This window comes from Gallus gallus, chromosome 1 (genome assembly GCF_016699485.2).
Source record: "Gallus gallus isolate bGalGal1 chromosome 1, bGalGal1.mat.broiler.GRCg7b, whole genome shotgun sequence".
Classification (NCBI taxonomy): domain Eukaryota; kingdom Metazoa; phylum Chordata; class Aves; order Galliformes; family Phasianidae; genus Gallus; species Gallus gallus.
In genome coordinates this window covers 9,820,499-9,837,688 of record NC_052532.1, presented here as the reverse complement: position 1 = coordinate 9,837,688, position 17,190 = coordinate 9,820,499, and the positions used below count along the sequence as shown (strand labels likewise).

Here is a 17,190-nt window from a genome sequence, read left to right as displayed (position 1 = left end):
CCTAAAAATGTAGTACTTTTGAGAAAGATACTCATTTATGCATTGATGTTTTATCTCATCTCAACCTACATGATTGCATCTAAAAGAAAAAAAGATCCTCCAACAGCTGAGGATTTTAAAGTTCAGCTAGACAAAGTGTTAGACAATCTTGCCTAGGTCCTACTCTTACCATGAAGGGCCAGATGATCTCTGAGGCCAGTTCCAACCTGGGTCTTGCAAGGATTCTATGATTCTTTGCTTCTAAACAACTCCATATGAATACATACAAAGCAGATTTATTAATTGGCACAAATAGACTTTACTGAAATTATTAGGACCTCCTCATAATGTCTCCTATTTTATGATGTTGGCCCACAGTGTCAGAGGTGGATATTATTATGGAAGTAGAGGAAGAGAGTCCTGCTAATATTTCGTTACATTTTGTTGCTGTGAGACAGATGGCAACAGAGGGGCAGTCTGACAGAATGGTACCTGACATGGAAGTGCATATGAAGCGAAAGTGTGTCACTGAATTCCTCTGAGTAGAAAATACTGTACCCATCAATGATTACTGAACGTTTATGGAGACCAAACAGTGGATGTGAGCATAGAAAGGTGGTGGGTGGTGCATTTCAGCATTGGCAACAGTAATATCAAAAACAAGCCATTTTCCACATACCCATGCACAGATGTCAAATCACAAAATAAAGAGTGTCTCAATCAGCTCCGCAATAATATCCACTGCAAATCAGCGGATTATGACCAAAGAGCTGTGTGTAGAGCTGAATACCAACTTCAGTGTGTTGGAAATGGTGACAATGTTAAAATATCACAAAGTTTGCACCAGATGGGTCCTGTGAATTTTCACACAGGAAAAGAAAGAACATCGTAAGCAAGTTCCTCAGGACCTGCTGAACCAATATGAGGCTGAAAGTGACAGTTTCCTGAATTGCATCAGTACCAATGATGGGAGGTGGTGTCACCACTATGAGTCAAAGTTAAAATGACAATCCATGGACTGGCAACATGTGAATTCCCCACTGAAGAGAAAGTTTAAGATGCAACCCTCAGTGGGTAATGTGACATGCACTGTCTTTTGGGACAGGAAAAGGCTGATCCTTCTGGATTTCCTGACAAACCATCAACTCTGACCACTACTTCACAATGCTCGAACCTCCAGATTCAGTCCAGAGAAGATGACAACCTTTCTCCTACAGCATGTTAATGCCAGGCCTGGTATGAGTTTGAAGACGGTGGAGCACATTGACAGTCTTGGCTGGACTGGCCTACTCCACCCACTGCATAGTCTAGATTTGGTGCCTTCTCACTTCCATATGTTCAGGATGAGGAAAGATGGTTTGTGTAGGCAACATTTTCTTAGCAACAACTCTGTGAAAGCAGTTGTGCAACAGTGGGTGACCTCTGCTAGGGCAGATTTTTTTCAAGTGTGGCATGCAGGCTCCTGTTCATTGCTGGCAAAAATCCATAGCTAATGGTGGTGACTGTTGAAAAAGTGTGTGTTTGTAGCTGAGAATCTGCTCTATCAAACTGTGTTATTGTGCTCTTTGTATCTGTGGTAGTTTCCAAGGAGACGTTACTTTGGAGTGACCTACATTGTTCTATGCTAGATTTTACTCACGGCTGTTACTCACCATATCTCCAAACTGCAAGTAGATAGAGACTATTTTCTGAGTTCTATCAGTGAAATTGACTTTAGATCTAGGGGTACTGGAGGACCAACAGAACAGCTTTAGTTTTTAATGATATTCATAATATCAGAGCCAATGTTTTGACATCACTGTTTCAGTGGGATCTCCAAATTCAGCAGGGACAACATGGGGACCTCTAGGCAGACTAGGTGCTAAAAATACGTTTCTAAACAGAAGCTGATATTCAGTGATAGCAACAGGGCTTTAATTCATCCTGGGATGTTTCATTTTAATGTAAAGATATAATAGCTGAGCTTACTGATAACTCTGTTAAGTGCTAGTGGTAGTGCTACCAGTTTTGCATATCAGTGTATATAGATTATTCATAAGACACAAACTCTTGCATAAATATGCATAAATAAAATTGACATTTGCCTTAAAAAACAAATAAAGAAGAAAACCTTGCTGCTGTGAGGCAGCACTGTTTAGTAGGAAATGGACAGTTAGTATGTACTGAGTACTCTTCCTGATGAACTAAAAAAATCCTAGTCCTGTAAAATAACAGTATTTCTCCAGTTCATGGAACCATTCAGGAGAAGGAGGTATTTGTTTGGCGGCATTTTGGTAGAGACGAGGGAAGATGCATTTACCTGTACCTTCACTTCAATGCTGTTTCAAGTGTAGTACATAACGCGCCAGGACAGCGCGCAGCTCCGCGCTATGGCGCCCTCTCGCGGCCAATTGCTGTTAGTGCAAGGAGCCATGTGTTAAGCTTTAGGGTTAGCAGATCTGCACAAGGTGAACGGGATTTAAGATAGGACCCTTTATTATCCCGGGCATTCTTTTTGGCGTAATGAAGAAACTCATCAGTGGAATTTAGTGCCTATATGGATAAAAACTGAACCTGCCTAAATCAGATTACTGAGGTAACAGTGAACAACCACAGCTATTTAAAGCCCTGATATCTCTACTTTCCAAAGAATATTTCAGTGAAGCTGAATGCAAAATAATTTCCTTCTGACGTCTAAAATATCTGCAGTATGCCAGAGCTGCTCACCTGTAACTACCATGACACTGTAGTATTCTGCACTGCCAGCACTGGGATGTGGGACTTTTGGCTCATTTTTTAAGTCTCCCTAATTAAATCCCATATTTAATTAATTATAAAGGCTATGCATTTGCAAGGAATTAAAATATAGGCTTTCAAAATTAAACAAATTAGTACCAGCTGCCAAGCAGGGGGTTGGTTATGTGTTTTGTGGTTATTTGTTTTTTTTTAATTTCTGCTGCAGTTCTCTATATCCTGCATGTGTTTTAGTTTACAGTTTTTCTATTTCATGCTTCTCTAAACACTTGTCATACCTTGCAGGCATTAAGGGCTAAAGTAGACAGCATGTGAACCAATGGGAGCAGGATATACTGTGCATCTCCACCCCAGTTCAACACCAGTAGGACAGGAATTGAAAGAGATCTCTTAGAGATCTGAGAAGGCGATAACTCTTGTAACTGAGAAGGAGAAAAATCCACGTTGTCTCATGAGACCTGCCCTTCCTAGCAGTGGTTCCACCTGGATCCCAGCAGTTAAACAACTTTGGTATGTGTGTCCTGAGGAGCACTCTTTGCCTTGCCATCTACTGCACAATTAATACAAGCTCATAACTGTTAAGATGTTCTGAGCTTTTGACACCAATTACAGTGAACAAAGAACAAATTATCAATTCCTTTCAATATTAGGGGTTCTTGCTGGCTGTTCCCCAAACTCTAAGATGTAAAACAAGTTTTACAGACCTTGAGAACATTCAGTAGAGTGTAAATCCCTTCTTCACTGCTGCAGCTCTTATCTTGAGAGGAGGAGGGTGATAGGAGAAGTATTTTCTTCTTTTAGAGACTGACCTGATGAATGCTAGGGAGGTAAGGCACAGGAAGGTGCCTGGGGTGCTGCCCATGTCACTGAACCCTGGATAAATGCATCTGTCAGGGAACTTAGGGGCTGCTACTCTGGAAGTTGTCTTAGGTGAGAAGTATGCTAACAATGTGCAGCTGAGTTAAGGAGTGAGCAAGTTTCTCTTATCTTTTCATGGACAATAAACAGCCTGCACAATAGCATAAATGTGGGTGCAGCCTAAGCAGGCTGGTAGGAAAGTTTTTACCCCTTACCCTCTTCCCCAGATGATTTTTACATCTTAGATAACTGACCCATAAGCATTATAATTACAATAACCCAATTTATACATACACTATAGGATATAAATTTGTTTGGCCCATCTGTTCATCTTTCTTAATCTGATGCCAAGGTCTTCTCACATGGAGCAGGAAACCAGAGTATATGTCCTCCCATAGGGCTGCTTGCAAGAGACATGAGAAGACTATATAATCCTATAAAGTGGCATAGCTTTCCTACCTGGTTTAAGCTGTCCCTCAGTGTAATAATTCCAGGAGATTTTTAAGTATGCTATCATTGGCTGTATTTCTCATTTTGACTTTTTAATGCTCACTACCCAAAAAGCCACATTATCCAACAATTTCTGTACTTGATATTTTTTAGAAGTGCTGTGAAAAGGTCTGGATTAAATTATGCATATTTTATATGTTTGATCAGGTATCTTCCTGATATTGCTGAATTAGAGAACCTGGGTTAGAGAGGGAGGGTAAGATGATAGATATATGGGAAATCACTGCACAAAGAATGAGGGCCAGAAGCCATGAATGAGCAATTGGGAATGGAGACAAGTCTGCCTAGGTGTTGTTAAAGCACTCAAGTTAGGTTCATGATTTGAATGGACCTCCAGAACAATCTGAATTTATAAATTCACCTAACCTCAGCTTTTGCAGACATCCTACTTTCACTACTGGAAGTGTGTGGCTACCAGATTCTTATTCTTGGTTGTTGTTTTTTTTTTCTCCTTTCTTTTTCCCCAAATTCTGTTGAATATGTTATTGCTTTGTGATATCTTTACTGTGTAAACACTGCCAAAATGTGTCCCTGATGTTATAAAGAATGAAACATCCATCTTTTCTTTGCTGACCAAAAGAAATGAAAGGAAATTGAGGTTTGTTTAAAACTTTCTTCAAATAATAACTAAGTAGCCATAATAATAACTATGTTTAATTCATGAATTATTCCTTGTAATGCAGTTTATGCCTGTTGTGGTTTAACCTGGCAGGTGGCTGAGCACCACACAGTTGTTCGCTCACTCCTCCCCCTTCCCAGTGGGATGGAGGAGAGAATAAAAAAAAACAAAGTAGAACTTGTGGATTGAGATAAAACTACTTACTAAGATAGGGAAAAAGAAAAGGATAATAGTTATGACAAATGTATATAACAATTGATGCACAAGCAATTGCTCACCACACCCCAACTGATGCCCAGGCAGCCCTCTGAGCAGTGGAAGAGAGATGTATGAACTTCTACCCCCATCAAAACTCCTGCATGATGGCATATGGTATGGAATATCCCTTTGGCCAGCTTAAGTCAGCTGTCCTAATTCTGTTCCGTCCCAGCTCCTTGGGCCCTTCACTGAGAATGGCCTTGGCTCTGTACAACACTGCTTAGCAGCAACTGTAATCATCAATGTGTTATCAACATTGTATTTCTCCTATAACCAAAACACTGCATCATATCTGACATTCGGAAGAAAAGAATTCTGTCCCAGCTGAAATTAAGACAATATCCACCCTTTATTCCATACTATTTACATCATGCTCGTGTTTCACAATTTCTACGCATCCTATCTAATTACCATGCCCTATCTTTTTTTTTTTTTTTTGTCATATAAACACCCACATATTATTCCCATAGTCTGTGGTTCATTTATGTAATTTGTCCATGGTATTCATTTAGTTCAAAACTTTGGGCTTCATCATTTGTAAAAATCTTTCATTGTATTAGGAACCTTTCTAAAGCTATTTCGCAAGGTAGATTCCACAGAAAGAAGCAGTTCTCACCTCTTTGCCTGCATTCCTGTGGGGTAGTACCGGGAGCAGGAGATGCCATCCCAAGCACAGTAGGGATCTCGAGCCAGGCAGCAGTCAGCACAGGCTGTGCCATACATGTCACACTGGTGAAACTTCACTTGTGCTATGACTGACTCAGTTCCAATGTAGAGCTGTTGCTGGAAAAGCATACCACATATGATTAAGTTGCTAGAACTTCCAATATGACTTCTGTAACAAGTGGAGTTTTAAAGAAATATTAATTTCAGCTTTGTTGTGCATCCAGCCTGTGCCCTGTGGGAGGCAGAGTTACTCTGTAGAAAAACTGACAACAATCTAAACTCTCATGCATGAGGATGGTGGAACAGAAGGAAATTAGAATGAGCAAATATGGTTTGGCATTTCCTCACTTTTGAAGTTTCAGCTTTGTAAGCTTTCTGTTTAAACAGACTTTTACATTCCTTTTTCTTCCCTGAGGTAGTTTTCAGTGCCTCCCTCCTTACACATCTGTCACCTAACCAATCTGCAAAAAAAGCTTTGACATAAAATACTAATCAAAGATCATATTTGAAAAAAGTTGCAAGCAACCTCAACCTTAAAACTAGAGTTATCAGGTACATTTAACCCTTGATGTTGCTACCTGCATACAATATGCTCACACATAAAAATGCACAATAGCACTATGATTGATATAATCCTTCAGTACAAAGAACGTAGATATTTTTTCTGCTACTGTACAGTCTTTTCTTATAAATTAACTGGTCACACTTTATCTTCTTTACATTTTTTTTTGTCCTCAGCACTAACACTAAGAGTGCTTGAGTCATCTAAGTTTTCTTTTACAAAGCAAATGAAATATGATCAATGTGATTCAGAAGCTGATGGGATAATAAAATCAGAAAGGAACATCTTGAGTTTACAGGGATTTAAGAAAAATCTTGTTACTGGTGAATGAAAATGTACTGAACACAGAAATATGAACTGCAATAGGAAATACTTTTGCATGGCTCAATTCCACTGTTTTTCCAGTCAGAAAAAAAGATTCCTTATGAACTCTGGACTGGGTTTATCCAAATGGCCAAACAAAGCACAAGCTTTCAGAATGTTATATTAAAATTGCATAAAGCTGGAAAATGCAGTTAGCTCATTTAACCTGGCTTGCCTATCACAAACCATGAAATTTAATCCAAATAGTTCACTCTTGTTCCTGATTACACCTCCTCTATCTTTTTAGGTTACTAATTTTAACTCTCAGACATGCCAGTGGAAGAGACCAGGAGAGGCTGGTAACAGCAATGTTTGAAGACTTCTTCAGCTGAGATTATACAGATAAACATGAACTCAATCTGATAACTAAACCTAAGATCCTTGTTAGAGGGGAATTCTTTCTTGTCCGACAAGGCTGAAACATGACTGTCTCAGAAGATGTGAACAGCACATTCAATGACACATAAAAAATGGAATTTTCTCTTTCATCTTTTAAAAAAAGTAAGGTGTACTGTACAGCTTGGTTCATCAGAGGAGAGCAAAAAGCATCCAATATCTAGCAAACAGGACATCAAAGAAGAACATTCTCTCCTAGCCACAAAGATAAACAGCTCAAGCCTGAAACAAGATATTTTATTATATCACTGACATAGTGAAGACTGGTGGATGTTATAAGGTTGTTGGAACAAAGCTAGCAAGCAGATCTCTGTAGTCTCACAAACTTCACAGTTAAAGGAGACTAGAAAAAAATGTTTGGGCAGAGAAATTGCATAACTTTTTTTTTCACATAAACCTAACTAAATTATACTTCTGTGCACAAATCTAATGTTAAATACAAAATGATTTTGTGCCAGCCCTGTACAGGCAGTCCAACATTTAATTTTCCTTAGTAACAGGAAACTGCATGCTATTTCTAGGTTAAATTTGCCTATATTCAGAAATCTGAATTGACTTTTATTGCTTTGAAATCAATGTTCAAAGCCTTCCCCCTCCTTTGCTTCAACAGCAAGTCACTAAGTTGGGTAAAATTCCATGTCTGGATGCCCAGTTGTCTCTCCCTCTTCTCTTTGATATGTTGAAAAAGTAGAGCTACTTCTACTGCCTGCAGGAACGTTTATTCTTCAACTGCTGAATAGTTTTGGCAACTCTTCTACTATTCTTTCCATAATTTCCAGGTGCTTCTTGAAACTGTAGTTAGCAGACCTCTTGGGATTTGGGTGTAATAGAGGCAGACTACTTCCCTTTTGATATAGTATCTCCTTCTCACTCTTCCAGCATGATCCATTTACTATGATATTTCACTGAGAGCAAATAAACAAACATCTGAAATGATACTTTATTCCAAACTCCCTTTCAGCTCAAACTATTCTGTGATTCTACAAAACGTTCACAAAACTGTGATGTTAGGCAACCTAGTCTCCAGAGCTCCTTTCAAAGTCTATGGAAAAAATAAATTGATCCAGGAAATAATTCAGAAAAAATTTAAGTTAGGATCCTCACCCAAATCATTATCAGAGGAGTTTGTCTTTCTACATTAACTACAAAAAAATGGGAGTTGACCAGCCACCAAAACTAAAATGATCTTTGGGGCACAGTCACACCTCCTATTAATGCAATCTTCCTTCTTTGTTAGCTTTGTTTCACTGTATTTCTATGAACCTATATTTCAACAGTTGTCTACATTAAGAAGTAAGCATCCTGGGATGTTTATAGTGGCTCCATCCTGAAATGGCTCCATATCCACAAGAGGGTACAGATGAGTATCCTTTTACAGGAACAATAACTTAAGTATTTGTATTAGGAGAGACTAGCAGGAGAGACTCTGAGTCTCTCCCAAGAGCTATTAGGAGAGACTCTGATGGGAATCAGGTCCAAATAGCTCTACCTTCATTGGCAACTGAGTATATGGGACATCCAGTAAGGCTTATTTAGAACTTATGTTGTCATGGGGCTGAAGTCCATGTGCATTTATCACCAAGGAGCTTTTTCTTGAGTTGTCATATCCACCAAGCTACTCCCTACTGTGATTACTCTGCCAATATCTCATGGATCAAATTGCTTTTTTACTTGTTTTTGTGTGAACAACACATGTAAAACACAGAGACTGGTTTAACAGGTGTAATCTTAGAATTAGAAAACATAAATGCTTCATAAAGGAACAGAACCAGAATTTGCATTACAAAAGGATTTGCTGTTATCAGACCAGATCTTGTTGGAGATTACATACAGCTATATCCCTATCTATCTATCTATCTATCTATCTATCTATCTATCTATCATCTATCTATCTAATGTTTATTGCTTTATTACATTTGAGTCACAGTTTTGGCATGTGAAACTCATCACTTACCCTTTTTGAAGAGATTTCCATGGAAAGAATAGGAATTGGCACCTAGAAAATAGGAAACATCCTTGCTTAGAAAATATAATGTGGCCTTACTATGAGAATAAATTAGGCAAAACAGTGTTGATGTTTACTTGTATTCATTACTGCTAGACACTTTGATTTTTTTCTAAGTTCTGATCCTACAAAAAAGTGTGAAGAAATTGTGGTTTTGGGAAGTACTGCTTTAAGAGAGTTTATTTAAAAATGACAAGGCGACACTTAATTCAGGATTATCAAAACCATGGGAACACTACAGTTTCCCTGTCAAACATAGCATTATCTCATGCGACCACTGAACCGCTTTTGTCCTAAATGAAAGTGATAAGTGGAATGTTCTTCATAACAAAACATTAATTGAAGATAGGATTAAAAATAACAGGAATTCTTTCTCATACCCTTCTCTGTTCTCTGTTCAGATTTCCTGGAGCCATGGCAAAACATAGCTCCTAATAAGTTTATTGAAAAAAACAGTGGAAAATGAAGAATTTGCGTCATAAAGTAGATAATTAGAAAAATTATTGCAGACAACTATTACGTAATCTATGTCACATTTTTTAAAATTTAACTGAAAAATTTTCAAGACAGTTTTATATATGCTTCATATACAGCATGGTTTACCTTGAATACTTGCAGCTCTTCAAGAATCACTTCTTCCATTGATTCTGTCTCTTGATTGTAAATTGTAATGACTTTCAGCACAATTCCATTATCTGGGAAGAAAAACAAACATAATAATGCTGGAATAAAAATTATGGAAATGTTTATTAGGCCTTCAAAGACATTAAATAACTGCTACAGGGCACACATTAATCTTAGGAAACAGTCACATATACTAATATGTTCTGAAGACATTGTGACATGCTCTGGCCCATCTGGCAACTAAGAGCCACCTGAGACATTCCTGAGATACACGATTAATTACCTATTATTTTTCAAAGTCTAGGTCATAACACCTTGGTGATCTGCAAAAGGAACACAGAGAGTGATCATATCTGAGAAAAAGAAATTACAGTAGGAAGGGGAGTCCATCAAGTCATGGGAATGTTAAGAGGCTTTACTTATAAGACCTGAGTATTGACACCAGTTAGGAAACTACTAACTATCCTTAATTTCTCATGGCAGCTCCATTCTTCTAGGAAAGAACAACAACAAATTCAAGGGTTTATTATATGTAGTACTCTTTCTCTCACTGAGTTGCTGTTGAGCTTTTATCAAAGAAAGATAAGCAGTGAAAAACTGTATTTTCAGAAAGTTTAAGGCACTTTGGAATTTAGATCAGTCTATTTGTCACTACAACTCTTTCAGGAAATTAAAACACAAGAATAGCAGCTGGTCTTCCACCACTTCAGCTTTGTCTTGTTGACTATGATTAAAGCATCTTATTTTCCTTAATCTGAAAATCTGTCATCAACAATGGCAGCTATCAACTCCTTTCTTATGTTACTTTTTGTCACCTTTGATTTACAGATGAAATATTAAGCAGACAAACAATGGAAAAAAATGTTCAGCAAAAGATCAAAGAGGCAAAAATAAAGGGGAACTACTCAAAGAGAATATGTAAGGACCTACATTTTGTGATGAATCAGTTAAAAAAATACAGCTTGAGTTCAGATTTTCATAAGTAATTCTTGTTTACTGTCATGGCATTTAAGGACTTAATTTAGTGGGCAATATTGGTGATGAGTGGATGGTTGAACAGGTGATCTTACAGACCTTTTCCAGCCATAATGATTCTATGATTCTTCAAACATTGCTGACAGATATGTGGAAAGTTGTCCGGGTGTTCACACTTCTGCTTTGAAAAACCTTTCTAACATCTAGTTCTACCTCAAGGAAACTTCTACTGAGCTTTAAGACTGCTTACAAATGTTACACAGAAGGTGCTGGACTCAGATAAAAGAGGATTAACTCTTTCTAATATTATATCGCCAAGAGAAGCAGAGAACTTTCTGATGGGAACTTTGCTAGAACATAGATTGAAGAAATCAATTTACAGTTTCTGAAGGCCAAATTCCTAGGATAGAATTTCTTGTCATCTGAGCTTGGACATCTCAAAACTAAGCAGCTGTTGGGTGCCAGTTCAGCACAACCCTGAAGTCTCATTAGTTTCATCTTTGCTGAACAGAGGACTTGTGTACAAATATCTGACATCTCAATCATAAATGCAAGAGTGGTAAATATGAAAAACCTAGTCATCATTATTAAATCTGCATTAGAGACATAAGTGATATATGACACAATGTCTTATAGACCACACTAAGTCCAATGCTAAGACTGTATTGAGGCAATTTAAAAGCTTGGAATACATGGCTAGTATAAATAAGCTTTTGCTGTTCTATGAGCATACTTCTGAATGTTTTCAACACTGAAAAATGCTTATCAGAGGAATTTCATTAAGTAAAAAATGATTCACTGTATATGCTTGCTAGTCAAAATAGTCAAAATGATTTGTGTCACCACTCCTGTTGCCAACTTGATAAAATGTGAATGTACGAATCCTTGGATTTTTTCCAGGCAGATTAGACATGACTAGCCATTTCTAATTCTAAGTTTTCCTCTTATTTTCTCAAGGTTTCTTATTTTTAAAATACCATTAGAATGTGCTTTTTTCTTCTCTAGCTGCTTAGGGCTATAGCAACTCTGTACCATACCTCTGTAATGCAATTTAACTTATTCATACTTATTTTTGGTAGGTGTTTAAAAAATTCAACTTAAATGAACTCTATGTAACTGCTGAAAACAGTGAAATGGAAAGACAAGAAAACTTGGCAGAAAATTTATAATATTTTATTTTCTAGCTATAAACTTGATTATATCTGCCTTTCTCCCTTGAGCTGTGTCAAAACCCAAGCCTAGAAGCTGTCAGTTTCTTTTTAACAGTATCAGATAGACTTGTGGACTGCAGAAATGGAGCAGATAAATATTGGAATAAACTTGAACTTGTTTCTCAAAATCATGTCACCCATGTTTCTCCCAGAGTCTGAATCCCAGCTGAGAATGATGTTCAGATACATTGATTGTGTTGTGAAGTTTCAAAAATGTCAGAAATTGTATCAAGGTAATTTTTTAGGGATGGTGTTGGTGGTGAATCCTATACTTTAGTCTCTGTTCTTATTCTTTAGAAATTTTTCCTACCATTATTTTTCTGTGAAATATCAGCACAGTGTAGAATGACCACCCTCTTCTGTAAGGTTATGAGTACAGGTTCGCTCAGTCATGCACACAGTTATTGTTAGAGAGGGTTGTTGTAATGCTTTATTATTTTTTGACTCGAAAATTTCCTCCATCCTGGACATCAAAAACCTATTAAAACAGTTGTATTCCTAGATTTCTTTATTTTACCTGTGCCAATGAACAACACATCATATTGCCCGTCTTCAGCTTCCACTCTGTCCACAGCTATTTGCTTAAGGTTGTACTTCCCATCTGTTTTTACTAGAATTGGTCTTTTATGAACAGGCTTGATGGGCTGATACATCAGTGGATGACTCCTGGCAAAATGGACAGCTTCATCAGGGTAGTCTTTGGTGGTAGTGTACAGACCGCCATTCACTTTGCTGGCACACTGCAAAAACAGAAAAGGCAGATTATCCTGAAGGCTTGCCAAGTAAATTGTCTGAGACTATTATTGTTCATAGGGGTGATGACAAGTCTACACAAAACTGGACAGTAAAATAGGCACAGAAAAGCACTATAGGGTCTGTGACTGTGAAGTCCATGCTTTATGCATGTATGGATTATAAACCTCGAGAAGAGCCTTGGCACTCCCATGTTTAGAGACTTCTTCCTGTCTGGCATAATAAGAACAGACTAAATATTGATGCATTCAGATTTTGGCCAAAAAAAAAAAAAAAAAAAGCATTTGTTTCATTCCCAGATTCATATTGAAGTTGTAATCAAAATGGCCACTGAAAGAGGTAGAAGAAAGGAGTTTCCTACTCCAGCAGACAGAGAGTCATATCAAGCCAACAGGTCAGTAATTCTTGAAATCAATCTCTAGTCTAATTGCTTTGTGATTGCAAAATACGTTATCATAAGATAAGCATGATTAAAAATGATGATAATTCTTGATCTTCAGTATTTTAACAGTATTAAATTTTATTCTAATTTCTGTCTCATGACGAAGGTATTATATATCATAGTTTAGTATGGAATACCAATGTTTGTACTGATCAATCTACCACTTTGTAAAGCAAATACACTTCATGTGAATGATTGATTAAAAGAGGCTTATTCCTTTGGTCAAATGTGCAATTAGGGATAATTTAATGTGTTAAACAGAGAAGTTAATTTTAGGATGCTTTGCAAAGGATATGGTGTTCCTTAACTGCACATAAATTCTACATTTCGAGTTTGCTTCATGATGTCTAATTGGAACCATTTATGATTAAGCTGGAAATATCTCAGTAACCATTTACTTTCTCCAAATATTCATAAGGCAGTGTGGTTTTAAGAAGCATTTCAAGCAAAGCCACAGTGGCAGCATCTCCCTGCTTAAATTGGACTTTTTCAATCAATAAAATGAAATAAAGTACTCTTTGTTTACCAGAAACGGTAATTTTAAACTTGTGGCCAGCTGCAATTGACAAAAACAAACTCCTGCTCTTCTCAAATGGGGCAATGGTTGTTTCCAATTTTTGGGCTTAGCTTCAGGAAAGTATTTGTTCAGTGTTGACTTTAAAGTAATTGCATAATCAACCTAGTGATGGAGTTTTACTGACTATTTACCATGAAGAGACAGAGCAGGAGCCTGAAGATAGGCTAAGCCTCTGCTTTCCATGCACTGAACAGCATATCAAGTAAATAGGCATTGTCAACTTCCCTTAGTAAATTTCCAGTCTTAGAGAGATTTAATAAAAATAATCCTTTGCAGGCCTCTTGTTTTTAATTAAATAAAATCTAGTAGTCTAGAATTGAAGCGGTAGATGCAGCCATCTCTGAAGTCTGAGTACTGTTCTTGAGGTAATTGATGTCATTTTCAGAAGCATCCCAGTCTTAATACATTAAATGAATTGTTTGAGTAGCAACCTAGAGTACTACCAAAAAAAAAAAAAAAAAAAAAAAATGCTTTAAGGAGAATTCAGAGTAGTAAACTGTAGAAACTGTAGAATCCGTCAGACACTGCAATTCTAACAGTGATTTTCTATTTATTTAGCTCTTAGCTGTTTCTCATTGCTTATGGACTCCATTTTTTCCCATTCAATAACTGAGAAGAAAGAGTGCTAAGTCACAGAGATACCTAATAATAGGTATTTTTGGCCTCTTGTCACTGACCCCTTTTAATGGAAAACGTAATAGGTAGTTAGGAGTTGGACTAGATGACCTTTGAGGGTCCCTTCTAATTCAAACAATTCTATGATTCACCTTGCCAATATGCTGACCTGTTCTTTGGAAACCTAGGACTATGGACCACAGTTTTCACTTCTTGCTACTGAAAAAGTGTTGAAAAGACCTCTAAGCTGTACCCTTGATGAGCAGCCAAAAATGAATTAATTTTCTGTTAGCTTGCATAGTCAGCTACTCTGGCCTCTGATGTGCTCTGCAACTTATAGACAAACATGATAAACTGATTAACACTCAAGAAATATTTCTTTTGGGAAAACTATTATCTCTCTCTCTCTCTCTCTCTTTTTTTTTTTTTTTTTTTTTTTAATATCTGCTTCAGCTCCTGTGCCTTGCCTGTTAGGGAGTCTTCAATCTACTATGAAAGAAATGTGGCTATTCAGAGCCGAGGAAGAATAGTTTCTGAGTGGATCTTAATACAGCCTTTCTGTAAATCATTGTCAGCTTTGCTTAGCTGCTGGATCAATGCTCTGTCCTTCTTGCCAACAAATAGTTTTCAATCTTCAGTAAATGTAATACTATCTATGTACTACTGTAGTCCCTAATACTGAATTCCCGCCTATTTCAGCTCCAGTTGAAACAATGTATGGGAGGTCTACTGCCTGCAGATAAAATGAATACCACTTAGGGAATTTGTATCATGTCACCTTTGTAAAATATACATCCATTCTACAATCCATGCATGATAGTATCTCATTACTTGGTAAAACTGTAAAAACTGTAATTTGCTATCAAATAAGAAAACATTAATTGCTTTGAATTATACTGTTTTACTCAAAATTTGATAAACATTTATCTGTTTCTCCATTCCAACTTAATACTGATCATTTACTTCAATCAACATCAAGTAATCAAAAAAAAAAAAAATTTGGTATTGATATCAGAACAATACAGTGGTCAAGATGGTCAAATGATAGCATTTGAATCCCAGATTATCTCTTTTTTAGCATCCAATTCTGTATTTTGACTTAATTCTCTAACTCCAGGAGAAGAAGACATAAACAGTAATTTAAAATGAGAGAGGACATGCATGTAAAATTGTACTACGGAGAGAAAATTTGTACTGGTATGAACTAGATAAGCTAATAGGCCTTTTAACCTCTCATTCCTGTGATTCAGGGATAAATGTTTACTTCTGCAAATGATTGCTTTTAGTACAAAAGAGAATACTGATTCAGTTATAGAAGAAAAAACAACACTGAAAGTAACGCTCCAGCAACTGTTTATTCCACCATTAAGCTTAATAGAGTGAGTCCTTAGCCTGTGAGAAGATAAAAGAGGTGAAGTGTGAAAGCTGTGTGCGGGTTTTAGCCAAACAGCTATTAGAAATGTCTTTGTGCCCACACAGTCAAAAAATCTGCACAGTACGGACAAGTTAAAGGGTAGAACTTAAGTGGCTATAAAGAAAAGGTCCTTTTTAACAGATAACTATTGCCATGAATGGGTAAGTAGCCATATTGCCAAAAGACATTAGACAAGAAGAAATAGTGATGTTTCTCTCTGGGTTATTTTGGCATTGCCTGCTGTAGGACTTACAGCAGGAGGGAAAGGTGAAGGAGGCCCTGGATGTGCACAATCTGTGAAATGATGATGGATCCCTGCAATGCAAAGGGCACCCTCATACACCACTGATCTCCTCACCCCCTGAGGTAGGACATGAAATTCCTGGGCTAAGAATATGACAAAAATAGAAACTTCAGAAACACTTAAAAGTAGACTGAAACTACAAAATAGTTTGAGATCAAGATCATGTTTGTATGATCACAGAATCACAGAATGGTTGATGTTGGATTATCTTGTACAAACCCTTGCTCGAGCTGGGACACTCAAAGCCAGTTGCCTGGGATCTTAGAGATATCAGCATAGGAATTAGGAATTCCTTGAAGAAATCAATTACCTTTCTCTAAGTAATAAGTTTGTGATTTCCTTCAGAATTTGTTCACCAAATGAAAAGTCTAAATGCCAGCCCAGAACCAATCTTTAGATGACAGCATCCATGTATTTGCAAAGTATGTTACAGCAGTTGTCAGATGAATTGGATTTTAAAAATACATCTTATGCCTTAGTTTGTCACATTATTTTTTCTTCCACTGTGGGAAAAACAACAACAACAACAAAAAAAAAACAACAAAGTTTTTTGATTATATTAAACTGGAATATGCTGTTGATTCTCTGGAGAGTTCTCTGGAGAATTCTCTGGAGAGACGAGAGGCCTTGCAGAGAGTTCTAAATATCTTGGAGAAATTGACAACCCAACAAAGTCAAATGCTGGGTGATGCACCTGACACAGAGCGTTGCCAGACACAGGCACAGACTGGAGATGAGTGGCTGGGAGTGGCTCAGCAGGAAGAGACCTGGGGTGCTGGTGACAGCAGCTCAGCAGTGTGCCCTGGCAGCCAGGAGAGCAAATTGCATTTCAGGGTGCATTAAACAGAACAGACAACCAGTCAAAGGAAGTGATTCTCTTGCTATATTTAATATTGGTGCGATCTCACGTTGAATACTGAGTGCAGTTCTGAGCTCCACAATATAAAGTTAGGATCATTGAATGAGACCAGAGGAGGGGAATAAAGATTGTAACAGTGTTTCAAGACATGAGGAGAAGCTGAGGACACTTGGGCTGTCGAGTCTGGAGTAAAGAAGGCTGAGAGGTGACCTTACTGCTGTCAGCAATTTTGTGAAGAGGGAATATGGAGAGGGCCACTGCTCTCTTGTAACTGATGACATAATGCAAGGAAAGCAGCACCAGGGGGAGGGTCAGGCTATACATTAGGAAATATTTATTTACTGTGAGAGTAGTCAATCACTGGAAAAAGTCTCTGGTGAGGTGGTTGATGCCCTGGCCCTGTGCCTGTTAATGATCAGAGTCATTTGGACAATGCTCTCATTAATGTGCTTTAACTTTTGGTGAGC

At 37.5% G+C, this 17,190-nt stretch overlaps 1 protein-coding gene across 2 annotated transcripts in view; it reads right to left on the bottom strand.

Moving 5' to 3' along the window:
• The window catches only part of SEMA3E (semaphorin 3E), a 133,381-nt gene that overhangs the window by 6,016 nt on the left and 110,175 nt on the right, over positions 1-17,190 (bottom strand). Inside the window, exons 11-14 of one of the 2 annotated variants that reach the window (NM_204242.2) lie at positions 12,277-12,499; positions 9,553-9,644; positions 8,899-8,940; positions 5,574-5,740 (exon numbers count right to left, since the gene is read on the bottom strand). In NM_204242.2, coding sequence (NP_989573.2) covers positions 5,574-5,740; positions 8,899-8,940; positions 9,553-9,644; positions 12,277-12,499 — 524 coding nt within the window. The remainder of the gene's footprint in view (positions 1-5,573; positions 5,741-8,898; positions 8,941-9,552; positions 9,645-12,276; positions 12,500-17,190) is intronic. The other variant, XM_046941061.1, reaches the window with a different exon arrangement.